This window comes from Branchiostoma lanceolatum, chromosome 1, assembly GCF_035083965.1.
Source record: "Branchiostoma lanceolatum isolate klBraLanc5 chromosome 1, klBraLanc5.hap2, whole genome shotgun sequence".
Taxonomy (NCBI): Eukaryota; Metazoa; Chordata; class Leptocardii; order Amphioxiformes; family Branchiostomatidae; genus Branchiostoma; species Branchiostoma lanceolatum.
This window is the reverse complement of record NC_089722.1, coordinates 17,863,137-17,875,701: the sequence shown is the minus strand read 5'-3', so window position 1 is coordinate 17,875,701 and position 12,565 is coordinate 17,863,137. Positions and strand designations below refer to the sequence as shown.

At 46.6% G+C, this 12,565-nt stretch overlaps 1 protein-coding gene across 2 annotated transcripts; it reads right to left on the bottom strand.

Moving 5' to 3' along the window:
• Positions 1-344: 344 nt before the first annotated feature.
• LOC136438916 (histone-arginine methyltransferase METTL23-like) lies at positions 345-12,472 on the bottom strand. 2 transcript variants are annotated; one of them, XM_066433959.1, is made up of 5 exons: positions 12,275-12,472; positions 2,641-2,728; positions 1,910-2,147; positions 1,461-1,545; positions 345-904 (listed from the first exon to the last, which is right to left on the bottom strand). In XM_066433959.1, exons 2-5 carry the CDS (start codon positions 2,710-2,712, stop codon positions 751-753), a joined length of 549 nt encoding a protein of 182 aa, XP_066290056.1. In that variant the 5' UTR covers positions 2,713-2,728; positions 12,275-12,472; the 3' UTR covers positions 345-750. The 2 variants fall into 2 exon arrangements, with proteins under 2 accessions (XP_066290056.1, XP_066290049.1); XM_066433952.1 differs by having other exon boundaries at positions 2,624-2,728; positions 12,275-12,471.
• Positions 12,473-12,565: the final 93 nt, after the last annotated feature.

Below are 12,565 nucleotides of genomic sequence, written 5' to 3'. Positions count from 1 at the left end.
TTAGCATTATATTGTACAGCACCTAGTATTTGTTTGGATGGTATCTTAAGGGCCTTGCAACTGACTGTTCTGACAAAGTTTGTTTACAAACCTGTCCTACGCTTAAGTCGAGTCTTTCATGACTCTTTGGTTAGCAGATTTTATCTACTGGGCACGATTGTGAGATGAACAACTGGTCCTTGGGTAAATCTGTGCTTAACTTAAATCCTATACTCAGAGACCAAAGTTTCCAGTATAGTTTTATCCTAAGTTTATTCTAAGTTTCTGGCTGTTCTTTCCCTTTATTCCAGTTTTTATGCCTTTTTTTATACCTATTCATTCACTCATAAATCACTTCTTTCCCCTTTTGAAAATATTTTCTTCATTTCAATCACATTCTCTCAAAGAAGTGTTGTACAAATCGAAATAAAACTTTCTTACATTTCGTTGCCTAAAATTCTTCACATACTCTAACTTAGGTCAAGGTAGAAAATTTTAACTCTGACATACCTCAGGACTTGGGTAGAAGTTACACCAATGACACTTCCGCTACTTAGTTACGTGCATCTATACCTTGTGCTGATTTTACGATATTGTAGTGATGTTATCACAATACACTGCATTATAAGTTTATAAATATATAACGTTACACACATCAATATCATCTTATTTTACCTTGGTGTTGTAAAAATGTCCCACTGTGTTGTTTTCCTGAGAAAGTTATAATGATATTCAATCATTCATCTAAAAAATGTTTTAAAAACTTTTCTGTCAACTATTTGTAATCTGTAGCATCTGTATAGAGTGGTTGCCAGGAAGATCAGACCCGCCTAGTGACAGGCTGTCAGCTCCAAATAAGGTAAGTGGAATGTGGACACAGGTCAGTTTCCACCTCTTGAGAAGAGCCTCAATTGACCAATCAGAACTAGGGCAAGAAAAACAAAACAAAAACAGTTATTTGTTTTGTATACATACATGTATATTTCTTATAAGCAACCAGCAAACACAGACTATCAAAAACAGACTATCAAAAACACAACCTTTTCTGAGAAAGGATCTGCATGGGGGGATCGTGGCAAAGTTTAACAGTAAATTTAGGAGGGACGGCAACCCATAACGGTACATTCAGGAAGGCTGGCAACAGACAACATTGTTCCTTTGTATTCATGTGGCGTCTGGCAAAACTTGAGGCTGCAAACACAGACAAGACCTGACACTCCATCCTGACTTTTGGGCTTAATATGGTGTTTGACTTTGCGATATAAACAATTTGGCAAAAATGCTAAACAATGAATTCAGGATAACAAATAACATGCTACATTGAATAAAGCGAACAATTGTGCTTCACAAACGATTCACTGGCAATGCTTAATGTTGAATTAGGGTGGGCTGGCTACGATTAATGGTATATCAAAATAATTTGCTAAGCTTCACAGAAAAGGTAAGCAGACCCTCTCAGAGAAGGTAACAGTTATATTTACCTTCTCTCCTGGTAGGTTGTCCAGAACTTGGCCTGGGGGTTCTTCTGTAGGAAGTAGAACACAGTGGCAAGCACATCCTCAAAATCTACAGGAAACAAAGACAAAAAGTCTGATTTCACTCATAATAATAGAGTAATCCGACTTTGCCAGAAAAAATAGATTTCTTACTAAGAAAAGCAGTCAGTAAAGAAGGTGATAAAGTTCACAGCAACGCATGTAAAATTGTTGCCAATCATATTTTAGAGGTCGTCACTTGCACAGGTTTCTTAAGAAACTTTATTCAATATTTACAACATCGCAAGCTGAGACAACCTGAATTGCAAAATTTACAGCCAGTAACAACATGTCATCATTTCATGATAAAATTAGCAGATGAAATTACACAGTAACACAGATTGAATGTAGACTTGACACGATTACATGAAATATCTGACTGGATTCATATTTACCTTTGGGATCATAGAAACAATCTGACCCCAGGATCACATCCACAGGTGGCAGGGTCAACATAGCAGGTGACACTTGACCCCAGGTCAAACCAAGAACCTTGACCTCTGACATGTTGTTGACCTCACAGCTCCTTCTGCAGTTGTCGAGGCAGCGAGGCAAGTGACAGCTGTCGGTGAGGGTGACAGTAGCACCACATTTGGCTGCTAGGATTCCAGGGAGGCTGGTACCAGCACCAAGCTTCATACAACGAGAGAAGTAAAAAAAGTATCCAAATTTTGCAAAGAACAGTAAATCAAAAGTATGCCTTTTGGAAGAGTAAAGTTCATCTAGTGTCTGTTACACAATTTGCTGTCAGGGTCTCTACCTGAGACAAGGTGACTCGGACAGTATTTCAGGCAGGCTGCTTATTCCGAGGAGCAACTGTTTTAGTCAGGCTACTCAGTACATCTTATTGTATATTGTGTGATGTCCAATATTGAACTTCTCATTCTAGAACTCTCAGGCAGCTCTTTAATCTCCTTGCTCAGGCTTTAAGCCTAAATGCAAAAAAATAACCTTTTGCTTCTAGATCTATATTAACCTGCAATAAAGCTACAATTTCGTAGTTGTACCTCCAGCACACTGAACCGCCGTTTGGCACCCAATTCCCTATTGGTCACAGAGTTAGGCAGCAGGGAGAAGGTTGATAAAAACTGGCTGAAGGGTTTTCTCACCTCCAGAACATGTTTACCTGCCACCAGTGAGCGGTTGTGCCAGACGAACTGTGCCAGTACCGCAGCACAGGGCCAGGTGTACATACCATAGCTGGGGTCGAGCACCTGGAAACCATGGAATGCATATATAATTGAGACAAGTTTATGTTTTCATGTTTTATGTTTAGTCATCTGAAACTGGCTTTTCAGAGCTGATTGGGACCTTCCTTAACTTGGTTAAGGTTAACAATACCAAATAGAAAGGCTAGAGGGAGAGAAGTGAGGTTTATACAAGACAATTGCTGTCATCTATTGGCAACTACATCCCATCATTTCCTTGCTTTCTGATCCTTTCTGTTCCTAAGTTTAGGATTTTTGATAAGCATTTAACTTAAATGCATTTTTTTGCTGACTGATACTTTAGGACGTTTGGCTAAATCTTATAAATTGCAGGTTACTAAATCCGAAATGTAGAACTGAATACTAGTATAACGTTATCTACAGATTGACATTGAGAAAGAAGTTGAATCAAAGCAAGGAGTCAGTCACCTGCCAGTGGGGAATGTCTCCGAGTGGCGAGTATGGCTAGTATCAGGGCCATGACAGGCGGGCCATGACAGGCGGGCCACGACAGACGGAATGTACCATTTCATGTGTGTAGGGGTGTGCGGCCCCAAACAGAACGGCGTGGAGGACACATTCTACAGTACTAGTATAGGCTGGACATTAGAAAATGATATTCATCTTCGACGCTATCTTGACATGAGGGACATCGTCTCTGGTTGGCTAAATTACATTATAATACCGACCTTTTTCTATTTCTAGGCTAGGCAGTGTGCACGCACTGATTTTTAATTTGTTATATCAACTAAAAAAGATTTATTACGAATTGATGAAATATGATTTATTTTCCATTGTGAAATTGAACGAAGTGGAAAGAATTTGAACGAAAATAAACGAAAGGGAATTAGATAAAACGAAATGGAGTTTGCCCAAATCACCCGGCTAAGTCGGACCACCGCGGACGGCTTCGTGGCTCCGCCAGGCGACCGATCAGGGTGCGTGAGGTGTCAGGCGGCCCTGATGGTAGCGGGGGTGGCGGCGTGACGGGCTCGGGCGGGGACCGGCTAAGGTGTGGGCGGTCGGCGGGAGAGGTCGCCTCTGGCCTCCGATGTGACCAAGTTGCGGTGGTTTTACTTTGAAAAGAAGGTTGCTCAACCCACCTTGAGAAAGTTGTCATTTTTTTACTGGGTCGGGAAATGACGGCGAGAAATCGCACACTCTCTCGCCAGTCGTTTTGTTACCCCGCCGACAAGGCTGCCACTCCCCGCGAGGGCAGCCAGAGATCGACAACCGGCTTGGAAGGCGGCCGCTCCTCCACTTTTGCGGGTGAAGACGACCGTGCCGAGGGCGACCGGAACGAGCGCCGGGGCAATCCTCCGTGGAGGCGAAGCCCGGGTCCGTCTCTCTCCTCGGAGCGACCCGGCCCAAAGGCAACGGCTTGCCCCTTCCGTCTGCGTGCGAGTAAGCCTTGCGGACTCGGTGGTCGGAGACCCGGCCGTCCATCCTCCTCGGCAAACAGTCGGTCATGAGAGTGCGGGACCGTTCCTGCATGACGGGACGGCTCGGGCTCGGGAAGCAACGGTCAGGTGTGGCCGGGAATTCTGCGTTCAGGCTCCCGAGGGTTTACGGCGCGATCCCACCTTACGGCAGCGACGTACTCGGTGGTCTGCCGGTGTCTCTCGCGTGTCCTCCCCCCCCCCCCCCCCCCCCTTGTGGGATTTAGAGTGCACGGCGTGAGCGGCGTGGCGTGGCGGGGCATACGGCGGGCTGTCCTCTCGATCGGGCCGGCCGTCCCCGCACTTACACCGCATCGGTACGGCCTGTACGGGCCTGCCGCCCCTTACCTGCACATCGGAACGGGGTCGGCCACCGTCCCCACACTCATACCGCATCGGTACGGCCTGCACGGGCCTGCCGCCCCTTACCTGCACATCGGAACGGGGTCGGCCACCGTCCCCACACTCAAACCGCATCGGTACGGCCTGCACGGGCCTGCCGCCCCTTACCTGCACATCGGAACGGGGTCGGCCACCGTCCCCGCACTTACACCGCATCGGTACGGCCTGCACGGGCCTGCCGCCCCTTACCTGCACATCGGAACGGGGTCGGCCACCGTCCCCGCACTTACACCGCATCGGTACGGCCTGCACGGGCCTGCCGTCCCTGAACTGCACATCGGAACGGGGTCGGCCACCGTCCCCGCACTTACACCGCATCGGTACGGCCTGCACGGGCCTGCCGTCCCTGAACTGCACATCGGAACGGGGTCGGCCACCGTCCCCGCACTTACACCGCATCGGTACGGCCTGCACGGGCCTGCCGCCCCTTACCTGCACATCGGAACGGGGTCGGCCGCCGTCCCCGCACTTACACCGCATCGGTACGGCCTGCACGGGCCTGCCGCCCCTTACCTGCACATCGGAACGGGGTCGGCCACCGTCCCCGCACTTACACCGCATCGGTACGGCCTGCACGGGCCTGCCGCCCCTTACCTGCACATCGGAACGGGGTCGGCCACCGTCCCCGCACTTACACCGCATCGGTACGGCCTGCACGGGCCTGCCGTCCCTGAACTGCACATCGGAACGGGGTCGGCCACCGTCCCCGCACTTACACCGCATCGGTACGGCCTTCACAGGCCTGCCGCCCTTTATCTGCACATCGGAACGAGATCGGCCACCGTCCACGCACCGATACTACTTCGGGCGGCGGCGGGCAGGGCAGCCCAGCGCACACAGGTATGGACTCTGACATCGGAACGGCGCTCCTCCCTCAGGACAGGCCTCAGCACCAAGGACATTCATCGCCGGCGGACTAGACTTTTTCCCCGCGGGAGAGCGGTATCGCCTCGGGAGCTACAATAGGTTTGAATACCAGGCTACTCCGAAGGAGGCGCCAAGCATATCGTTGCTTACTCGGCTGGATTCTGACTTAAAGGCGTTCAGTCATAATCCCTTAGATGGTAGCCTCGCACCACCGGCTCATCAACCGAGCGCCTAAACCAAATGTCTGAACCTGCGGTTCCTCTCGTACTGAGCAAGATTACCATTGCAACAACACTTCATCAATAGGGTAAAACTAACCTGTCTCACGACGGTCTTAACCGGGGCCCAGCCCGACGTCTCCGGGTTCGCTTTCCTTGACCACTCCGCGTTCGCGAATTAAATGTGCCTTTCGGGCGTGGGCGGCCCGCGTGGGCGGCCCGCGCCCTAGGTTTCGGCGCTCAACGCGGTGGCCCTCCTACTCGTCGCGGCTTGGCTCGGCCGGAGCATACTGCCGCGACGGCCGGGCATGTACTCGACGCTCCGGCGCATCCATTTTCAGGGCTAGTTGATTCGGCAGGTGAGTTGTTACACACTCCTTAGCGGATTCCGACTTCCATGGCCACCGTCCTGCTGTCTGTATCGACCAACACCTTTTCTGGGGCCTGATGAGCGTCCGCATCGGGCGCCTTACTTAACCCGGCGTTCGGTTCATCCCGCAGCACCATTTCTGCTTACCACTCGCATTCAAGGCCCGGCTCCACTCGAGCGGCGACGGCAGGGATCCCACCTCGGACCGACGGAAGGCCCTTCACCTTCATTGTCCCTCTTGGTTTTGTACTACATCCGTGCTTTAGGACGGGTCGGGTGGGCGAGCGGACATCGCCGCTGATTTCCGCCGCCCTGCAGCTGCCTGGCGCACCCGTCGCCGACGACGCGCGGGCCGTTGTAACGCACTGGCCGGGAACAGTCCGTCTCGGTGGAAACAACCCGAAAGGCGTGGGGCAGCGTGGCGGTCGATTGCTTGTCCTCGGTCCGACAGCGGGCGCAGCGAGACCCGAAGGCACCAGGCACATTCCGCGGGGACGTGGCCGCCGTCGAACCGGTCGCAGCGCTCCGCACGGAAGAAGTTTGGCGAGTCTGCACACCTCGACGCCGGCCGATCGGTCTTGCGATCTATGCTCGGCCGGCGGGGTGCGGACAGACGTCCTGGACAGCGCAGACGGAGAGCCAGGAGCGCCCATGCCGACCCGCTTGGCGTCGGACCCGGCAGCTCCCTTGGAGCTTTGTCGGGCGCCTCGAGTTCCCGTCGTTCCCTACCCGGCTAAACCAGCAACTGGGGCCGCAGACATCCTGGCGGAGGGGCGTCGCGTCGTGAGTCTCCGTGGGGTAACAGGTCAACTGGCCCCAAGTCCAACAATTTACTACCAAATCGCCCCACTTCTAAATATTACTTTACATGCTAAGAAAGCCTTGTGACTCTAATTTCAACCTTCTCTTCTCTGCGCATTTAACGCTGATGAATGCCGGGGGCGCCGGCGGGCCATGTTGCATGTCTAGCCGGGTGAGACTAGAGCTAGCGGCCGTACACGGTGGCACGGCGGGCCGACATGCCGACCGGGTCCGCCAGCCGAGTACGTTGCTAAATACGTGCTCAGCAAAAAAGAAATGTTGAATTAGAGTCACACCGTTTTGTTAGCACATGTACAAGTAATACTAGTATTTAGAAGTAGGATTCATGCATATAAAACCAGTATTAGTAGGCATCCTTCCATCTTTTCAGATGATGGTAGAACTCTGGATTCGGCAACTTCTCATGTGGCTCTGAAGTCCAATCCTGGCGTGACAGTCTCGTCCACAGTTTGGACATCAGAGGCGATCTGAGGAGATCTAAGGTTGCTGTCTCTCTTTCCTTCTTTGTCTTCTCTGCTCTATAAAACTAGTATAAAACCAAGTTTAATAAGCCCTAATTTGGGGCGAGTTGGTAGTGAATACTTAGGGCGAGTTGGACTTGGGGCGAGTTGACTAGGATTCGTCTGCGTGGTATGGTTGAGTCTCACGGCGGGGCCTAGGTGAGACGGCTCTTCTCTTGCACCCCGGCACGGTGTTGTGGTCTGTGCCTCGATGCAATCGGTTTAGCGGGCGAGTGACCTATCCTTAAGCGTCGGACTTCGAGCGGGTGTCCCGCGGTCCAAGGCCTCCTTCGGGCAGAGGGCGAGAACTGCTCTCGGTCGCCGCCGGCGACGACTGGTTGTTACACTCCCCAAGGTCTTCAAAAGAAGGGCGGGCGCAATCGACCCCGTCATTCCTGGCCGGCCGGAGTCTAGCCCTTCCACTTGTTCGCCGTCCATCACCTGGAAGGGCGACTTCCCTGTCTCTGAAACGACGGTGCCTAGAGGCTTTTGATGTAAAATCAAAGAAAAACGACAACATTTAGCGGTGGATCACTGCGAGAAGTAATGTGAATTGCAGGACTCTTCGAACGCACTCTGCGGCCCAGGGTCCGTCCCGGGGCAACGTCTGGCCGAGGGTCGGTTTTACCTTCAATCGCGTCAAGACTCTCTCTCTCTCTCTCTCTCTCTCTCTAAGAGTTTCAGTTCCACTGTAATATGTGATTGCTACCGTCTATGAAGCCCACATTTTATGGAGAGATATGTCCCAATAAGTACACAAGTACAGTACTGTCTAAGACGACCACCTTGGGACCGCAGAAAAGCAGTCTTCTTGGACAGGTGGTCTTCTTCACACTTCACTTCACTGTTCTTCATGACAGAGCTCGAGACATAACGGTTTCCAAATTAATGGTGAACTGTATACTGTATTTTTCATACATACATGTTGTCAATCTATAACTAGACTTTTTAGACTCTACACTACCCATGTACTATTACACGTAACAGTATTCCCAGTATCTATATTAACACCGGTGTGCTTGTTAAGCCATGCCCCCAGGTCATGCTTAGGTCAGACTGCCAGGACTGGCTGAAATTGAACTTATCTCAAAGAGCCAAGCCCCCAGGACATGGTCAGAGTGCCAGGAGAGGCTGAAATTCAAAATGCTGACTCTTTACTATGAAAAAGCATTTATAACTGGACTTTTTGGTCTCTGTCATTTTCATAACACTCATACTATCATTTCAATATCTATCAGCAGTGTGCTATAAATGCAATGGGTGTGAAATATCCTTTTGAATACTACCTATTACTAGTATCAGTATTATAAAATGCCCTGTGCTTCACATGCATCAAGGATGCAATCATAAAAACAACATCTATAGTGATTGACATCCAGGGTGGAAAGAACTTTATTTCAGGATAGGAACACAGACTTTCTTTATATTAGCTGACTAAAAAAAGGCACAATGATGAAATTAACAGTATACCTATACTTATTATAGAAAAGTCATATCAAAGATGTTTTTCCATACATAGAATAAGATAAATATACACATTGATTTGTGTCACCTTCTCCAAAAGGGTATACGACCGTCTATCATGCTCCTGACATCAACGATGCAATTAACTTAACATGTATATAAGGAAAGCAAACGGTGAAAAATCATATCAAAGATGTTTTCCATACATGGATATTCACACATTGATTTGCTGTAACTTTCTCCGTATACAACCGGCTACCATACTCCTGATATCAATTATGCATTAATCTCGATTTGAAAATGACATGGCATTAACAGCACGCTGTCTGTAACTTGTTCTGTAAAAATTTGTCACCTTTACATAATGGTCACTAATATAAGTAAGTGGACTGCTGCTATTATAACAACTTGTTATTGAGGATCTCCCATACCATGCTTCTTCTGAAGTAGGCCATGTGTATCTGTAAGGAGATAGAAATACAGTACTTGTTCGTCACTGTTTGTACACTATAAGTTATCATTAAGGTAGATGGGTATTCCAACAATCATGGATGGGAGACAATGAAAAAACGATGAAATGTATTCAAATTGAACTGTTATAATGAATTCACAGTGCCACAACTGGCCAAGATAGTGAGAATATGGTATGAATCCAGCGTACTACCATATTTTCCTCAAACCCTCAAACATAGATTGCAAACACTATTTTAGTAAGGTCTAGATACCAACTTACATAGCCTTTTGTATCATAGGTCAAGGCGAACATATTCATAGAATCATAGAGCAGACTGATGCCTACCTGGTCAAAGATTATGCTTGTGTCCCAACTGGCGTACTCTGCGAATTTACAGGCAAACACTCAACAGTCACAAGCATTCATCTGCTGTTGGATGTTCTGCAGAAGAAACAGAGATCCCAACAGTATCAGATAGACTTACAGACTATTGTCTAAAGCACATCCTAAAATAACAAGCAAACTGACAGTTTTACCTCAGGATACTGTGATGTCCAATCAGACAAGTCCAAGTTGCTTTCCTTCTTGTCCTTGTGCTCTGCTTGTTGGTAATCTGTTGGTGATAAAGTAAAACAAAGCAAAGGTTTAGACAGCAGTAAGTTAATGTTCTCAGTCCAAATGTTTTCTGGATAGTGAAACTACATGTACACTTTGTATGGTGAACAATCCCATTGCATGGTAAAAGACAAAATAAATCAACCCATCCCACCCATGGAGTCATAATACTTGATGCATTTGCTTCTCATGCCCAATACCTGAACACAACACATAAATAACAACAGAATGTTGTTAACACAGAATACCAAAACATAGGGCTATGGAGACTTAACATCTGTTTAGGAAGTAAAAGACTCATTGTAACAAGTTATACACCCACCTGAATATTACCTCTGTCCATAATCATATTCATGTAAACATTGATGATCTGTTGAAGATAAAGAAAAACAATCTTTAAACCATGTAAATTGAAACCTTCATTGTACATTTATATGTTAAACAAATGGATTTAACTTTTGTTTTATGTTTGTGAGGAATTAATTTCATGTTAGGAGGGTTCAACTTCATGGTTGAAAGTCATGTCTCATGTGTAATGCTATGAGTTTGCAGTTAAAATGATGAACATAGCACAACTGCTGATAAATAAAAATTTACAACATATGCCACAAACACACATATATAATACATGGGCCTCCTACCATATAGCACAAATGCTGAGTATCAGTCAAGTGTTGTTGGTATTTGAATGTCAACACAAATGGACTTCCATCCTAGTCTCTATATTTTCTTACTCACTGTGTGTAAAAATATTTTCTACAAGGTACATGAACACATAAGCGTGCTTACTTTGTCGTTAAGCCAGTTGAGTTCAGCTAGAGTGTGCATGTTCTTGCCGTACTGGGTGCACAAAAGTGCACATGCACCCTGTATTTCAAGCCCAGAAAGTACTTGGAAGTATAATTGTTGGTAAAAGCAAGAGGCCTTTATTAAGCTTTCTCAGTGAAAAAAATTCTACAGGCAAAATTACCTCATTACCCAGCTTGTTTTTCCAGCCAGTCGTATGTGTCTTGCAGAGCCATAGTTATACCCTAGGACAGGAGCACAAAAGTAAATACCACACATTTAATATCAGAAAATGATCAATACTTGGGACCTGGGACTTAAAGACCTTAGGTCCTTGGATGTCAGAGATGTACAAAGAACATTTTTATAGTAGAACACATTGTGAACCATTTCTAAACCTAATACAATTATATGATTTACGGTACATCAAGCAAATCTGCTTTAAATAATATTCATCACCATTTACAGTGGTACCCAATATGCTATGATCATTGGTGGTGTCAGGGGTAGGGCATCATGGAGAGCTTGTTAATTATCATTTAAAATGACGTCATATGCTACTGTAATGTAACTACTTGCTGTACATTTGATTAGGGCTGATTTCGTGTCACTGTATAATTTTGAAATTCCTAAACTTCTGTTTTGTGACGTAAACTCACTATAAGCAGCCAGAAGAGCAAATAAAACATGCATGTTGTGATCTGAATACTAAACTATAAATTATTATGTAACTTTAATAAGAATATACGTTAACGTTATAATGATTAAATTTTACGGATCATGATCAGAATCATAGGACTAGAAAAATAACTAGTAGTTAATTAATGAATATAGATTGTGGATGGCTCCTTGCCCCAAGTAGAAGTGCATTGCACACAAGTAAATAATTTTACCTTGAAGAACTGCAAGATGGATCTTTTAGTTGCTGTTCATAGCTTTGTTGTTGTTTCGCCAGACGTGGTCTCTCTATATGCGTAGTACGATGTTCTGCTCCAAAATGAGTCATAGTACAGTCATATTATGGTAAACCAGGCCATGAAACATGCCATCGTAATGCTGACGAATCATAAAACCTCACGTAGTACACAAAACGACATGGACTTCCAGGAGAATTAAGGGTTATCCCGTCAAATTCCGTCCTCACTACTCTGTTCTCGCCATCCGAAGCCGCCATCTTGGTCTGTGAAGTTGCAGTGACGTAATATGGCCACCACAGGCGATTTGGCCGCCACAGACGATGTCCCGGATGTAGGGCCACGACAGACGAAATATGATATATACTCTTGCTCGGAGTAGATCTCAGATGGGTTTCTGGCGGTATCACAGCGTCACCAGGCGATTAATTGTAATAATGCAAGAAAGCAACCTTCAACACACACGACAAGGCACTCGACTCGAAATCGAATAAGTCGTCGACGAAGCTTCATATTTTCTTTAACGTTTTTGGAAACGTATAAAATTCTATGCCATACACACAATCAAACCATACACTATTTGAAGACAAATCTAAAGAACAAACATGTAGCCAAAGTTGTTTTTGAAAAAGACGCCCCCCACCCCCATTTCATAAAGATGTGATTGTATTGGTAGCTTATAGCATAATAAATCAATGTACCTCTGGTGTTTTCACTTCCACGGGCTCTTCATCATCTTTCCTTTCAAACCGAAACGTTTTAAAGCTACACTGCATGATATACGAAGGCAGAAACTACGGTTTAAGCTTCGTGCACGTGAGAACGTTTGGCAACCATCTTGAGAGCACACTTCGAGTCTTTTCCGCCAGGTGGCGCCAGTGTACGGTAATGTTACATCAACTTGGTTACGCCGAGAGCCAAGGTTTTTGCCTCACGCGACTTTACAGAGAAAAAATTGAAACCCGTTTTTCGGCTGCCAAACCTTCGTTTTA

What these genes read in the sequence shown, in the direction of transcription:
- LOC136438916 (XM_066433952.1), bottom strand. Translation starts at nt 12,349, where the DNA reads ATGCAGTGTAGCTTTAAAACGTTTCGGTTTGAAAGGAAAGATGATGAA. An exon ending in TGGAAGTGAAAACACCAGAG is followed by an intron (nt 2,729 to 12,274) that starts GTACATTGATTT and finishes CATGGTTTCCAG; the next exon opens with GTGCTCGACCCCAGCTATGG. An exon ending in ACAACCTACCAGGAGAGAAG is followed by an intron (nt 905 to 1,460) that starts GTAAATATAACT and finishes TTCTTGCCCTAG; the next exon opens with TTCTGATTGGTCAATTGAGG.